The 14,398-nt window shown below is 41.1% G+C and overlaps 1 protein-coding gene across 12 annotated transcripts in view; it reads left to right on the top strand.

Moving 5' to 3' along the window:
- Positions 1–14,398, top strand: part of LOC106609914 (sorbin and SH3 domain-containing protein 2) — a 98,929-nt gene that overhangs the window by 35,114 nt on the left and 49,417 nt on the right. For 9 of the 12 annotated variants that reach the window (XM_082978334.1, XM_082978340.1, XM_082978343.1 and 6 more), the window contains 2 exons: positions 10,699–10,754; positions 12,422–12,511. In XM_082978334.1, the coding sequence (XP_082834460.1) occupies positions 10,745–10,754; positions 12,422–12,511 (100 nt within the window). In that variant the 5' untranslated portion in view covers positions 10,699–10,744. The remainder of the gene's footprint in view (positions 1–10,698; positions 10,755–12,421; positions 12,512–14,398) is intronic. The other 3 variants (XM_082978338.1, XM_082978337.1, XM_082978342.1) reach the window with 1 other exon arrangement.

The following is a 14,398-nucleotide window of genomic DNA, read 5'->3' as shown; positions in this document are numbered from 1 at the left end:
GATGCGTGCTGTGTTTTACTCTGAAGGTTGATTTGATTATTTTTTTAAAGCAGTTGTGTGTTCTGTTCACGTGAACGGGGCATGTTGAATCCCAACGAATCAATCCTAGATGCTCGCGTTGCAAAAAGCAAAGAAGAAAAAAGAAAGCCGTATGATCATGGAAATACATTGAGCGTGGTCACACATTTTTAAAGCGTCATCACCCTGGTGTGTCAGTGATGGGAGCCAACTCAGCCAAGAGACAACAACTTCTCACCGCGGCATTTAAGCAGCCCTTTGCTGCAGAATCAGACCGGACTGAAGCCATCACCACATCTATTGGGATGTTTATCACTGCAGACATGAGGCCATACTCTGTTGTGGAAAACAAAGGGTTTCAAAATATGTTGAATGTTCTTGAGCCACGCTACGAAATCCCCTGGCGCACCCACTTCAGTATGAAGATCGTGCCAGAACTTTATGAACAAGAAAATATCAAAATTGTCGCCGAATTATCCCAGGCATCCTCTGTTGCCCTTACCACAGACGGGTGGACCTCCAGGGCAACGGAAAGCTACGTGACTGTGACCGCTCACCACACCACAGAGGAGTGGGAGATGCGAAGTCCGGTGCTACAGACACGCCCCCTCAGTCATACAGGCACAAATCTGGCGCAGGTACTGCTTGGAGAGCAGTAGCAGAGTGGAAGCTAGAGAGGCCCAATAGCAATATCCCAACCACCACAGATAATGCCAAGAACCAAGTAAATGCACTGATAGAAGCTGGACTGGGGCCACAGATGTGATGTGATCAATTTGCCATCCCAAAGGGGAATCTCAGTGAACCAGATGGACCGCCTCCTTGGGAGGATCAGGAAGGTGGTTTCCTTTTCCCACCGAAGCACAACAGCCGCTCATGTGCTTAAGACCAAGCAAGAAATGTTACAGCTACCGACCCACAAGCTCATACACCATGTCAAAACAAGATGGAACTCCACTTATGACATGTTGGAGAGCCATCTTGAGCAGCAGGCAGCTGTATACTCTGCACTGACAGACAAGACCCTGGAAAAACATAGACATCGTCACCTTGTCTGATGATGACGTGAAAGTGGCAGAGGAGGTCCTCCAGGTGCTCAAACCCCTCAAAATGGTTTCAACCCTATTGAGCACTGAAACTGAACCATCTGTGTCCATGATCCTACCTCTGAAAACAAGGATTCTACAATCCATGGCCTTAAGTGAGGAAGACGGCACCATCACTAGAGATGTCAAGGCTGCCATTAGAGAGGACCTGAACCCCAGATACCCCTCTAATGTACAGGACTACCTTCATAGATGTACTGCACTGGATCCAAGGTTCAAGTCCCTGTCTCACCTAGACCCTGCCCTACACTGGAGGACATACAGTGATCTCACCGCTGAGATTGTGGCCACTGATGAGGTAAAAAAAAAAAAGTATCAGAGTGAATTACTTAAATAATATACTGCAGTCTAATCTTAGTCTATGCTATTGCTATTAGAATCATCCACTTTTTATTTGTAATAATAATGTTTTTTTATAAAATGTTATTGCTACAATTATAGTTCCTATGAAATATGAAAATAAATTGTTCGTTAGATCAATTCATTTTTTTTCTGCAGGGTCAAGCCACAGAGCTGACAGGAGCAGACTCAGAGGCATCTCCTCCACAAAATAATTTGGCCATGAAGGAGCTTTTCAGGGAGACCTTTGTGAGCAAGGACACAGGCAAGACGTTTGCCAACACCATCAAAGAGGAGGTGGCATCCTACAAGGCAGCAAGCGGCATTCCAGTGGATGGTGATCCACTGGCATGGTGGAAAAGCAATGAGTGGAAATACCCTCACATTGCCATGATGGGTAGATGCTACCTGGCTGTGCCTGGCACTTCAGTTCCTAGCGAGAGGGTGTTCTCCACGGCAGGGGACATAGTGACTGCAAAGAGGTCTACCCTCTCCCCAGACAATGTAGACATCCTCATTTTTTTTAAATATAATTTGAAGTTATAAGCTCAGGTCTGCTTTGCTTTGCTTTCTTTAACTTTTTTTTTTATGATGTGGACACAGGCTATGTTTTTCATTCACTATTGTTCAAAGGAAGGTTACATGCCTCATATTGCACTTTAATTTAACAATTGAGAATATAATTTTTTATTTAAAGATTTTATTTAAACATTGAAAAGTTCCTTGCTTTGTTTTCTTTAAGTAATACATGGAAAGCAAAGTTATATTTGTCTCCCTTTTTGTTTTTATGCTGAATTGAAAAATGATCCGATCCGTGACTCAAAACCGTGATCCGAACCGTGACTTTTGTGATCCGTTGCAACACTAGTAATGGGCATTTTCATCTAAAAGGACCCATGAGCACCAATATGTCAATATTTTTGAGAAATTAAGGAATATACTGTGTGTGTGTGTGTGTGTGTGTGTGTGTGCGTGCGCGTACAGTTGAAGTCGGAAGTTTACATACACTTAGGTTGGAGTCATTAAAACTTATGTAAACTTCCGACGTCAACTGTATGTACAGTTGAACAAACTATAGTTTTAAAGTCGGTTAGGGCATCTACTTTGTGCATGACACAAGTCATTTTCCAACAATTGTTTACAGACAGATTATTTCACTTATAATACACTGTATCACAATTCCAGTGGGTCAGAAGTTTACATGCACTAAGTTGACAGTGCCTTTAAACAGCTTGGAAAATTCCAGAAAATTATATCATGGCTTTAGAAGCTTCTGTTAGGCTAATTGACATAATTTGAGTCAATTGGAGGTGTACCTGTGGATGTATTTCAAGGCTTACCTTCAAACTCAGTGCCTCTTTGCTTGACATCATGGGAAAATCAAAAGAAATCCGCCAAGACCTCAGAAAAAAGAATTGTAGACCTCCACAAATCTGGTTCATCCTTGGGAGCAATTTCCAAAGGCCTGAAGGTACCACGTTCATCTGTACAAACAATAGTATGCAAGAATAAACACCATGGGACCATGCAACCGTCATACCACTCAGGAAGGAGACGCGTTCTCTCTCCTTGGTATGAACGTACTTTGGTGCGAAAAGTACAAATCATTCCCAGAACAACAGCAAAGGGCCTTGTGAAGATGCTGGAGAAAAAGTATATTTTGTATCAAGTACAAAAGTATCTATATCCACAGTAAAACGAGTCCTATATCGACATAACCTGAAATGCCGCTCAGCAAGAAAGAAGCCACTGCTCCAAATCTGCCATAAAAAGCCAGACTACGGTTTGCAACTGCACATGGGGACAAAGATGGTACTTTTTGGAGAAATGTCCTCTGGTCTGATGAAATATAAATAGAACTGTTTGGCCATAATGACGACAATCATATTTGGAGGAAAAAGAGCGGTGCTTGTAAGCCGAAGAACACCATCCCAACAGTGAAGCACGAGGTGGCAGCATCATGTTGTGGGGGTGCTTTGCTGCAGGAGGGACTGGTGCACTTCACAAAATAGATGGCATCATAAGGATGGAAAATTATGTGGATATATTGAAGTAACATCTCAAGACATCAGTCAGGAAGTTGAAGCTTGGTCGCAAATGGGTTTTCCAAATGGACAATGACCCCAAGCATACTTCCAAAGTTGTGGCAAAATGGTTTAAGGACAACAAAGTCAAGGTATTGTAGTGGCCATCACAAAGCCCTGACCGCAATCCTATAGAAAATGTGTGGGAGGAACTGAAAAAGCATGTGCGAGCAAGGAGGCCTACAAACCTGACTCAGTTACATCAGCTCTGTCAGGAGGAATGGGCCAAAATTCACCCAAATTATTGTGGGAATCTTGTGTAAGGCTACCCGTAACGTTTGACCCAAGTTAAACAATTTAAAGGCAATGCTACCAAATGCTAATTGAGTGTATGTAAACTTCTGACCCACTGAGAATGTGATGAAAGAAATAAAAGCTGAAATAAATCATTCTCTACTATTATTATGACATTTCACATTCTTAAAATAAAGTGGTGATCCTAACTGACCTAAGATAGGGAATTTTTACTAGGATTAGATGTCAGGAATTGTGAAAAACTGAGTTTAAATGTAAACCTCCGACTTCAACTGTATATACACACAGTACTTGTCAAACGTTTGGACACCTACTCATTCCAGGGTTTTTCTTTATTTGTACAATTTTCTACATTTTAAAATAATAGTGAAGACATCAAAACTATGAAATAACACATGGAATCGTGTAGTAACCAAACAAATGAAATATATTCATTCATATAGCCACCCTTTGCCTTGATGACAGCTTTGCACATTCTTGGTATTCTCTCAACCAGCTTCATGAGGTAGTCACCTGAAGTGCATTTTAAGTTAATTTGTTGAATTTCTTTCCTTATTGCGTTTAAGCTAATCTGTTGTGACAAGGTAGGGGGGTATACAGAAGAAAGCCCTATTTGGTAAAAGACCAAGTCCATATTTTGGCAAGAACAACTCAAATAAGCAAAGAGAAACGACAGTTCATCATTACTTTAAGACATGAAGGTCAGTCAATCCGGAAAATTTCGAAAACTTTGAAAGTTTCTTCAAATGCAGTCGTAAAAACCATGAAGCACTATGATGAAATTGGCTCTCATGATGACTGCCACAGGAATGGAATACCCAGAGTTACCTCTGCTTCAGAGGATAAGTTCATTAGAGTTACCAACCAGAAATTGCAGCCCAAATAATATCTGCACAGAGTTCAAGTAACAGACATCTCAACATCAACTGTTCAGAGGAGACTGCGTGAATCAGGCCTTCATGGTCGAATTGCTGCAAAGAAACTACTATAAAAGGACACTAATAAGAAGAAGAGACTTGCTTGGGCCAAGAAACACGAGCAATGGTGTCCTTTTAGAGTGTGCAAAGCTGTCATCAAGGAAAAGGGTGGCTATTTGAAGAATCTCAAATATAAAATATATTTTGATTTGTTTAACACTTTTTTTGGTTACTACATGATTCAGTATGTGTTATTTCATAGTTTTGATGTCTTCACTATTATTTTACATTTTAGAAAATGTAAAAAAATCAAGAATAACCCTTGAATGAGTAGGTGTTCTAAAACTTTTGTCCGGTAGTGTAATTCCATTACCAGATGTAAATCCTCTTCACCCTACTTTAGTTCAATAACCTAAATACAGTTTGGTATGCATTTAAATGTAAAAAAAAAAATATGGTCAGAACTTAACTCCGTCACCGTGGAATTGCCCTAATGTTTGAATTTTGTCTACTACTTAACCCTAGTTTAAGTAAACCGTTTCAAATAGTGATCTACCAGATTTTGCTGTTTTACAGCCTCAAATACATTACTCTATGGCTCACAATATATTCAAGCAGATTACAGATTCAAGAAGCACCGCTGTAGTGGTGAGGATCTCGGTGTAGACAGCCGTCTGAGACATTGCTGTAAAGCTGCCAGCATGGAGAAGAGTGGCGTGACCCCAACCATTACTCGAGTCAACGCACAAGGCAGTATCCCCATTTACTTCAAAAGGAGTTTGTTTTCAACGTATCCCTATAAGCATGCTAATAAAAGAGGGCAATTATCAGCAGTTTGGGGAAACCTTTGCTGAGCCTCTCAGCTTGCATACTGATGAAAAGGACCAGCATGCAGACCTAGGTTACAATACTGTCATACTGATGAATAGGACCAGCATGCAGACCTAGGTTACAATACTGTCATACTGATGAAAAGGACCAGCATGCAGACCTAGGTTACAGTAGCATGGCAAAAAAGGTTTGTTTTTCTCATTTCTCTGTAGATGTATTTACTTTGACAAATAGGATTTATGGATTCTAGTTTACTCTGGGATTGGATATATTTAAAGGTTCCGATCACTGACTTTTCTCTGTAATTTAGCTCGGGGGGAAAAAACACTTTGCTTTGATTGGAAAAGTTTGAGGGCACTAAATGGTTCTGTGGCTGCTGTCCTCGTGACAATTCTGTGCCCTCTGCCTAGTAATGTCTCTCTGTGGCTAACCTAATCATCTGTGTCACAACTGCTAACTTGTGCATTTGTAAACAAAACGTTTACAAGGCTTGTAATTTAATGCATTACTGTGCGTTGCCTTATGTTTAGCTTCTTTGTGACAATCTCTTATTGTAAATGGTTGGCTATAAATAATGGTGTGATGGTGTTTTATAGTAGTTGTCCTGTCTTTGGCATCATTAAATTGAAGACTGTTATTTTATCAAATAAATTCTCTGTAATCATTATTACGTGATTAAACTAATCATGTCAATGTAATTAACTAGGAAGTCGGGGCACCAAGGAAAATATTCAGATTACAAAGTTATAATTTTCCTAATAACTTTTCAAATATTTTAATATCTGATCAATTAGTCTTCAAATTAATTAATTATTCTTTACCTCACATTAGTCTCATTCCAAACGTTTGTTGTTGGTTATCTGCACGAACCCAGCCTTTACTATGAATCATCCATACATCAATTGTCTTAATCATTTATTTACTAACTAACTAAATAATCACAGAAATGCATAAACAAACAAACAGTAGATATGGTTACAAGGAAATGATAGGCCACTAGGGAACCTCCCCTAAGCCGATATGACAGCTTGGTGGACAAAGGGAAGTGGGTGTGGACTGAGAAGGGCGGGAATTACAAGAGTCACTACACAGTTGATAATCATATTAATTGAAATGCTATTGCACATGAACACTCACTCATAAGGGAATAATTGCAATCAATATATATTTACGCTCAGTGTGTCGTCGTGATCTCTGTTGGAATCGTCCGTCCTTCTGTTGGAAAGTTCATCTGATCGTGGTCACACCCCTGAGTCAATACTTTGTAGAAGCACCTTTGGCAACGATTGCAGCTGTGTGTCTTTCTAGGTAAGGCTCTAAGAGCTTTGCATGCCTGGATTGTACAATATTAGCCCATTTGTTATTTTTGAAAATTCTTCAAGCTCTGTCAAGTTGATTTGTTGATCATTGCTAGACAACCATTTTCATGTCTTGACTTTAGATTTTCAAGCCGATTTTAAATCAAAATTTGAACTAGTGAATTTCAGGCACAGGAGCAGTCATTGTCGTTTCCTCTTCGGCAACTGAGTTAGGAAGAATGCCTGCATATTTGTAGTGACTGGGTGCATTGATACACCATCCAAAGCCTACAGTAATTAATAACTTCACCATGCTCGAAGGAATATTCAGCATCTTAAAAGAAATTCTAATATTCACATCTACCAATCGGTGCCCTTCTTTGCAAGGCATTGAAAAACTGTGCTGGTCTTTGGGTGAATCTGTGTTTTGAAATTCACTACTCGATTTGAGGTGCCGCATAGATATTTGTAAGTGGGGTACAGAGATGGGGTAGTCATTCAAAAATCATGTTAACCACTATTATTGGACACTGAATGAGTCCATGCAACTTATTATGCAAATTAAGCACATTTTTACTCCTGAACTTATTTAGGCTTGCCATAACAAAGGGGTTGAATACTTGTTCACTGAAGACATTTCAGCTTTTAATTTGTTATACATTTCTAAAATGTTCTACAAACAGAATTCCACTTTGACATTATGGGTTATTGTAAAGGTGTGTGAATACTTTCTGAAGGCACCGTACTTATATACAGTCATGGTCAAAAGTTTTGAGAATGACACAAATACTCATTTTCACAAAGTCTGCTGCCTCTGTATGATGGCAATTTTCATATACTCCAGAATGTTATGAAGAGTGATCAGATGAATTGCAATTAATTGCAAAGTCCCTCTTTGCCATGCAAATGAACTGAATCCCCAAAAAAACATTTCCACTGAATTTCAGCCCTGCCACAAAAGGACCAGCTGACATCATGTCAGTGATTCTGTCGTTAACACAGGTGTGAGTGTTGACGAGGACAAGGCTGGAGATCACTCTGTCATGCTGATTGAGTTCGAATAACAGACGGGAGGCTTCAAAAGGAGGGTGGTGCTTGGAATCATTGTTCTTCCTCTGTCAACCATGGTTACCTGCAAGGAAACACATGCCGTCATCATTGCTTTGCACAAAAAGGGCTTCACTGGCAAGGATATTGCTGCCAGTAAGATTGCACCTAAATCAACCATTTATCGGATCATCAAGAACTTCAAGGAGAGCGGTTCAATTGTTGTGGAGAAGGCTTCAGGGCGCACAAGAAAGTCCAGCAAGTGCCAGGACTGTCCCCTAAAGTTCATTCAGCTGCGGGATCGGGGCACCACCAGTACAGAGCTTGCTCAGGAATGGCAGCAGGCAGGTGTGAGTGCATCTGCACACACAGTGAGGCGAAGACTTTTGGAGGATGGCCTGGTGTCAAGAAGGGCAGCAAAGAAGCCACTTCTCTCCATGAAAAACATCAGGGACAGACTGATATTCTGCAAAAGGTACAGGGATTGGACTGCTGAGGACTGGGGTAAAGTCGTTTTCTCTGATGAATCCCCTTTCTGATTGTTTGGGGCATCTGGAAAAAAGCTTGTCCGGAGAAGACCAGGTGAGCGCTACCATCAGTCCTGTGTCATGCCAACAGCTAAGCATCCTGAGACCATTCATGTGTGGGGTTGCTTCTCAGTCAAGGGAGTGGGCTCTCACAATTTTGCCTAAGAACTCAGCCATGAATAAAGAATGGTACCAACGCATCCTCCAAGAGCAACTTCTCCCAACCATCCAGGAACAGTTTGGTGACGAGCAATGCCTTTTCCAGCATGATGGAGCACCTTGCCATAAGGCAAAAGTGATAACTAAGTGGCTCGTGGAATAAAACATCGATATTTTGGGTACAGGGCCAGGAAACTCCCCAGACCTTAATCCCATTGAGAACTTGTGGTCAATCCTCAAGAGGCGGGTGGACAAACAAAAACCCACAAATTCTGACAAACTCCAAGCATTGATTATGCAAAAATGGACTGCCATCAGTCAGGATGTGGCCCAGAAGTTAATTGACAGCATGCCAGGGTGGATTGCAGAGGTCTTGAAAAAGAAGGGTCAACACTGCAAATATTGACTCTTTGCATCAACTTCATCTAATTGTCAATAAAAGCCCTTGACACTTATTGAAATGCTTGTAATTATACTTCAGTATTCCATATTAACATCTGACAAAATATCTAAAGACACTGAGGCAGCAAACTTTGTGAAATTAATATTAATATTTGTGTCATTCTTAACTTTTGGCCACGACTGTACACACATGCATTAAAAAAATGTGTACACACATACACAAACATACTCGTACGTGCACACACACACCAACTCTCGCCTTTGTCGGGTAAGGCCTGAACTTTCCAACAGGGCCTTTTTCCATATCAATCATGGATAAGAGTATTTTCAGAGCTGATTCATCACCCGTCATGTACAGCATTAAGGAATTACATTTGGTGTATGTTTGGTACAGGTACATACGGTAGAGTTAAGTAGCTATACTGTTGGCCTGTACCATTTATCAGTCCCTTATCATGATGTTATGCCAGTGTGACGGCGTGGCCATTGAGTAACATAAAAAAAAAACATATAGGAGACACTCAAAGGGAATATCTCATACAAAGGTGATATTTTGCTCCATATCTTACTAAACTAAGGCTAAGTTCTGCCAGGGATTTTCGGAGGAAGATACCTACCCTATTGTTGTAAGTTGCAAATTGCCTAATTTTAAAAGTAAGGTTAGCTTTGTTTCCAGTCAACAGTGAGGCAGGGAGGATGCATAAAGACGTGCCAGATCTGAGGTACACTAATTGATTTTGATTTGCCCGTCAGCCGCGAGCTCAACGCTCCACAAGTGAACCAGTTTGTTTCTGCCCGTCCCTCTGTTTGGCGCTCTGTCATAACTAGTTATGTATCTGTAGATCTAACTTGTGACAGAGCCCTTGTGCTCAGTGATGCAGGAAGTAGATTTTCTTTGTCTGGTCTTTTGTGTGATGGCCTATAATATTATGCAATATTTATAGATTAGTTGATTTATAAATTCAGTTATCCATGTATAATATATTTTCAGTGCTTCAAGTTGAATTTATATTATCATCCACATAGTTGCTAAAATTCATGGATATTTATTTTATTACCTCCAATAAATTAGATTTTTTTTTAAACCTAAAAAAATATTATGTCCCCCTGGGAAATGAGCTGCACAACTCAAGGGGGTTTCCTCATACAATATAGATTAAAGGAAGGAAAATGAAAATGTTTCACATTCCACGACTACGTGCTTGTGATACTCGAATCCAGGAGCTACTCTGTAGAGATACAGCTACCCTAGCTACTATTAGGACTGGTGTCCAGCCGAGCAGTAATCCACCTGATTCAGAAGTCAAGAAAACGACAAAGAAGAATGAATGTTCATTTTAGGCTACAAGTCGTGTTGAGCCTGGCACAAAACTGGGGCAATGTTAATTCTGCTGCCTTTAACACCAATGGGAGGAATGCATGTTGGAACTATTTGAGGAAATTAGGTCTGTTTTTACAACCGCACTACTTTTTGTAATCAAAATGTCCCCCTTAGAGACTTTAGTTTTTGAGTCAGACTCTCAAGTTATTTCTGATGGAAAACTTTTGAGGTCCAGTATATGTATTATCCATTTCACAAATGCACATTGGCAGTTCACATGGCATGACAAACTGCATTGCACCAGGTAATGTGAAAGAGAAGTAGGATTTCTGTTTCTCTGAGGGCTTTACAGTGGGTAATAATCGAACCTCTGTCTCTGATTCCTTTATTCCAGGAAAGTGTACCCAGCGACGGTAGAACTGTTAGGAGAACTCTTCAACATGAATACAGGTATGTGATAGGCCTGTTTTAAACACCATGCAACACATGCACACACAAGCGCACACACTAGGATGTTGAACTCAAGGCATTGCGCATATCCATGTTTGTTGACATTTGCCAGCTGTTGAGTACTGCTTGCTGCCGGAGTTGCTTGTCATCGTTTTTTATTTTTATTTCAACCAACTCATTTCATTTGAAGATTCAGATTGAAGCAAGTTCGCAAAAGACCTCTTTTTTACTTTTTTACTAACAAATTTTCTGTTTGAAGACTTTTAGAGCTGTTAGAGTATTGACATCTTGTTAGCATTAGCCTAGCATTCAGAAAAGTTTTGAATGAAGGACGGCCTGATTCCAGTCTTGATCAATTAAACGTATAGAGCAAAGGTAGCCAACCTTCCTCCTGGAGAGCTACTCTCCTGCAGGGTTTCACTCCGACCCTGCTCTAACAAACCCAACCCTACCAATCAGCTCCTCACAGGACCTTGTGTGACAACAGGATTGAAGCAAAAGCCCCCCCCAATAGCTCTCCAGGAGGAGTGACGGACACCCCTGCTCTATAATGTAGATGCATAGAGGCATTACACATATATTGCATTGCTTTATGGTCTAGTTATACACCCACGTAATTCCTCTCATTCATAAATCGGCCTCTAATTCATAAATCGGCCTCTAAATCTCCATCTTAAACTTGGCCCGCATCCCAAAATGTATAGAGTATTTCATTACAGTAGCTATGATGACAAATCCTTCACTTAGTGTTATTACACTCCTACGCCCTCTGTTACTCTGCCAATGAATGTCTGGATTTGTTCCTGCTATGGTAATTGTTCACAGCACAAGACCTATCGTGGTGCCAATAGTCTCCGCACAATCTAGAATACTCTTATCAAGTCCGCCAGGCATATGCCCTCATTAAGTTTCCATGACATTGCAATCAGAGTTTTGCTCCAGCTTTGGTAAATGTTTACATCACGAGTTATTGAGTCACTGAACATTCCACAGTGTTTGCCTACAGAACGTTGCCTTCGAAATGGCAGGGTGCGCTGAAACATTTTGCATGCGGAGTGATTCTGTGCCCTCTTGGAGAAATGAACAGCGTTTCATTACTCCCACGTCGATGACCAAGCAAGCATGAACATTAATCTGCGCTGAGGTCACAGTTCATATGAAGTAGGAAGGGGGACTTTTAATGACTGTGTGTTTACTGCATGCCTGAATCGACCAGAATGTAAACAAACACAAAATCGGTTAAGATAGGTTTTGGTGATGATTGTTATAGAATCTCGTTTATAGTTTTAGTTCTATTCAGTATTGACAACCTAAGAGAGTAGACACACAGAGAATCATATGTCAGTTTTAAAGGTAGAGTCAGCAATATGACCTCACAGTGGGCAACTTCCTGCTGGCAGACAAACAACAACACTGTGTATGGCATCATATTGCCGAGTCCACATTGCTGTGTAACTATAGGATACTATGACGTATGTCAGTACAGACGATTCCCTCCATCCATCTTGACATGAGCCGTCATCCTCCTCCCGTCCCCCATTTGCTTATGAGAATGGGGCCATTGTAATGCATGTGCTTTGCCTTCTCTTTCCTGGGGTGCTTTGGCTTGTGCGTATATGTGTGTGCACTGCTTTCTGCTGCTGTGGCTGCTGGCTGTGCTTTCTCAGATAGCGGAGGACGCACTCGCAAAAGCGCCGCCTTGCTAGTCACTCGCTCCAACATGAAGCGGGTCCAGAGTGTCCCGAATCTGGCTACAGGTACTAACACACACACACACACACACACACACACACACACACACACACACACACACACACACACACACACACACACACACACACACACACACACACACACCAACAACAAAACACACACACACACACACACACACACACCAACAACAAAACACACACACACACCAACAACAACAACAACAAAACATACACACACACCAACAACAAAACACACACACACACACCAACAAAACACACACACACACACACACACACATACACAGGCCTGTACAGACTATCATTGAGTCACACTGATGTTGAAGGGGGTAAGTGAAGGCCATGCTAACAAAGTCAATCAGTGCAACTTTTGACTATACGCAAATAATGCAGTGCATTCGGGAAGGATTCAGACCCCTTGAATCTTTCCACATTTTTCTTACGTTACAGCATTCTAAAATTGATTAAATATTTTAAAAAATTGTCATCAATCTACACACAATACCCCACAATGACAAAGCGAAAACAGGTTGTTAGAATGTATTTTTTTGCAAATGTATTAAAAATATGAGACTCGAAATTGAGCTCAGGTGCATCCTGTTTCCATTGATCATCCTTGAGATGTTTCTACAACTTGATTGGAGTCCACTGTGGTAAATTCAATTGATTGGAAATGATTTGGAAAGGCAAACACCTGTTCGTAGAGCTCTGAGACAGGATTGTGTCGAGGCACAGATCTGGGGAAGAGTACCAAAACATTTCTGCAGCATTGAAGGTCCCCAAGAACACAGTGGCCTCCACCATTCTTAAATGAAAAAAGTTTGGAATCACCAAGAATCTTCCTAGAGCTGGCCGCCCGACCAAACTGAGCAATCGGGGGAGAATGGCCTTGGTCAGGGAGGTAACCAAGAACCCAATGGTCACTCTGACAGAGCTCCAGAGTTCCTCTGTGGTAATGGGAGAACCAATCAGGCCTTTATGGTAAAGTGGCCAGACGGAAGCCATTCCTCAGTAAAAGGCACATAACAGATGGCTTGGAGTTTGCCAAAAGGCACCTAAAGGACTATCAGACCATGGGGAACCAGATTCTCTGGTCTGATGAAACCAACATTGAACTCTTTGGCCTTGATGCCAAATGTCACGTTTGAAGTAAACCTGGAACTATCCCTACGGTGAAGGATGGTGGCAGCCTCATCCTGTGGGGATGTTTTTCAGCGGCAGGGACTGGGAGACTAGTCAGGGTTGAGGGAAAGATGAACGGAGCAAAGTACAGAGAGATCCTTGATGAAAACCTGCTCCAGAGCGCTCAGGACCTCAGACTGAGGTGAAGGTTTATCTTCCAACAGGACAACGACCCTAAGCACACAACCAAGACAACGTAGGAGTGGCTTCGGGACAGGTCTCTGAATGTCCTTGAGTGGCCCAGCCATAGCCCGGGCTTAAAATAGCTGTGCAGCGACGCTCCCCATCCAACCTGACAGAGCTTGAGAGGATCTGCACAGAAGATTGGGAGAAACTCCCCAAATACAGGTGTGCCAAGCTTGTAGAGTCATACCCAACAAGACTCTTGGCTGTAATCTCTGCCAAAGGTGCTTCAACAAAGCACTGAATAAAGGCTCTGAATACTTATGTAAATATGATATTTCCATTATTTATTTTGCACATTTGAAAAAATTATTAACCTACTTTTGCTTCGTCATTATGGGGTATTGTGTGTAGATTGAAGTAAAAAACAACATTTTAATCAATTTTAGAATAAGGCTGTAACATAACAATGTGGAAAAAGTTGAGGTGTCCGAAATACTTTCTGAATGCACTGTAATTGAGTAAATTACTGTAACAGTTGTTAATTTTGTTAATAACCCATACCATTCTATTTAATAGATTCCTTCGTGGGGTTTCATGTTCTATCAA

Source organism: Salmo salar, chromosome 08 (genome assembly GCF_965601325.2).
Source record: "Salmo salar chromosome 08, fSalSal1, whole genome shotgun sequence".
Lineage (NCBI taxonomy): Eukaryota > Metazoa > Chordata > Actinopteri > Salmoniformes > Salmonidae > Salmo > Salmo salar.
The sequence above is the reverse complement of the archived record's forward strand: the minus strand, read 5'-3'. Positions and strand labels throughout refer to the sequence as shown.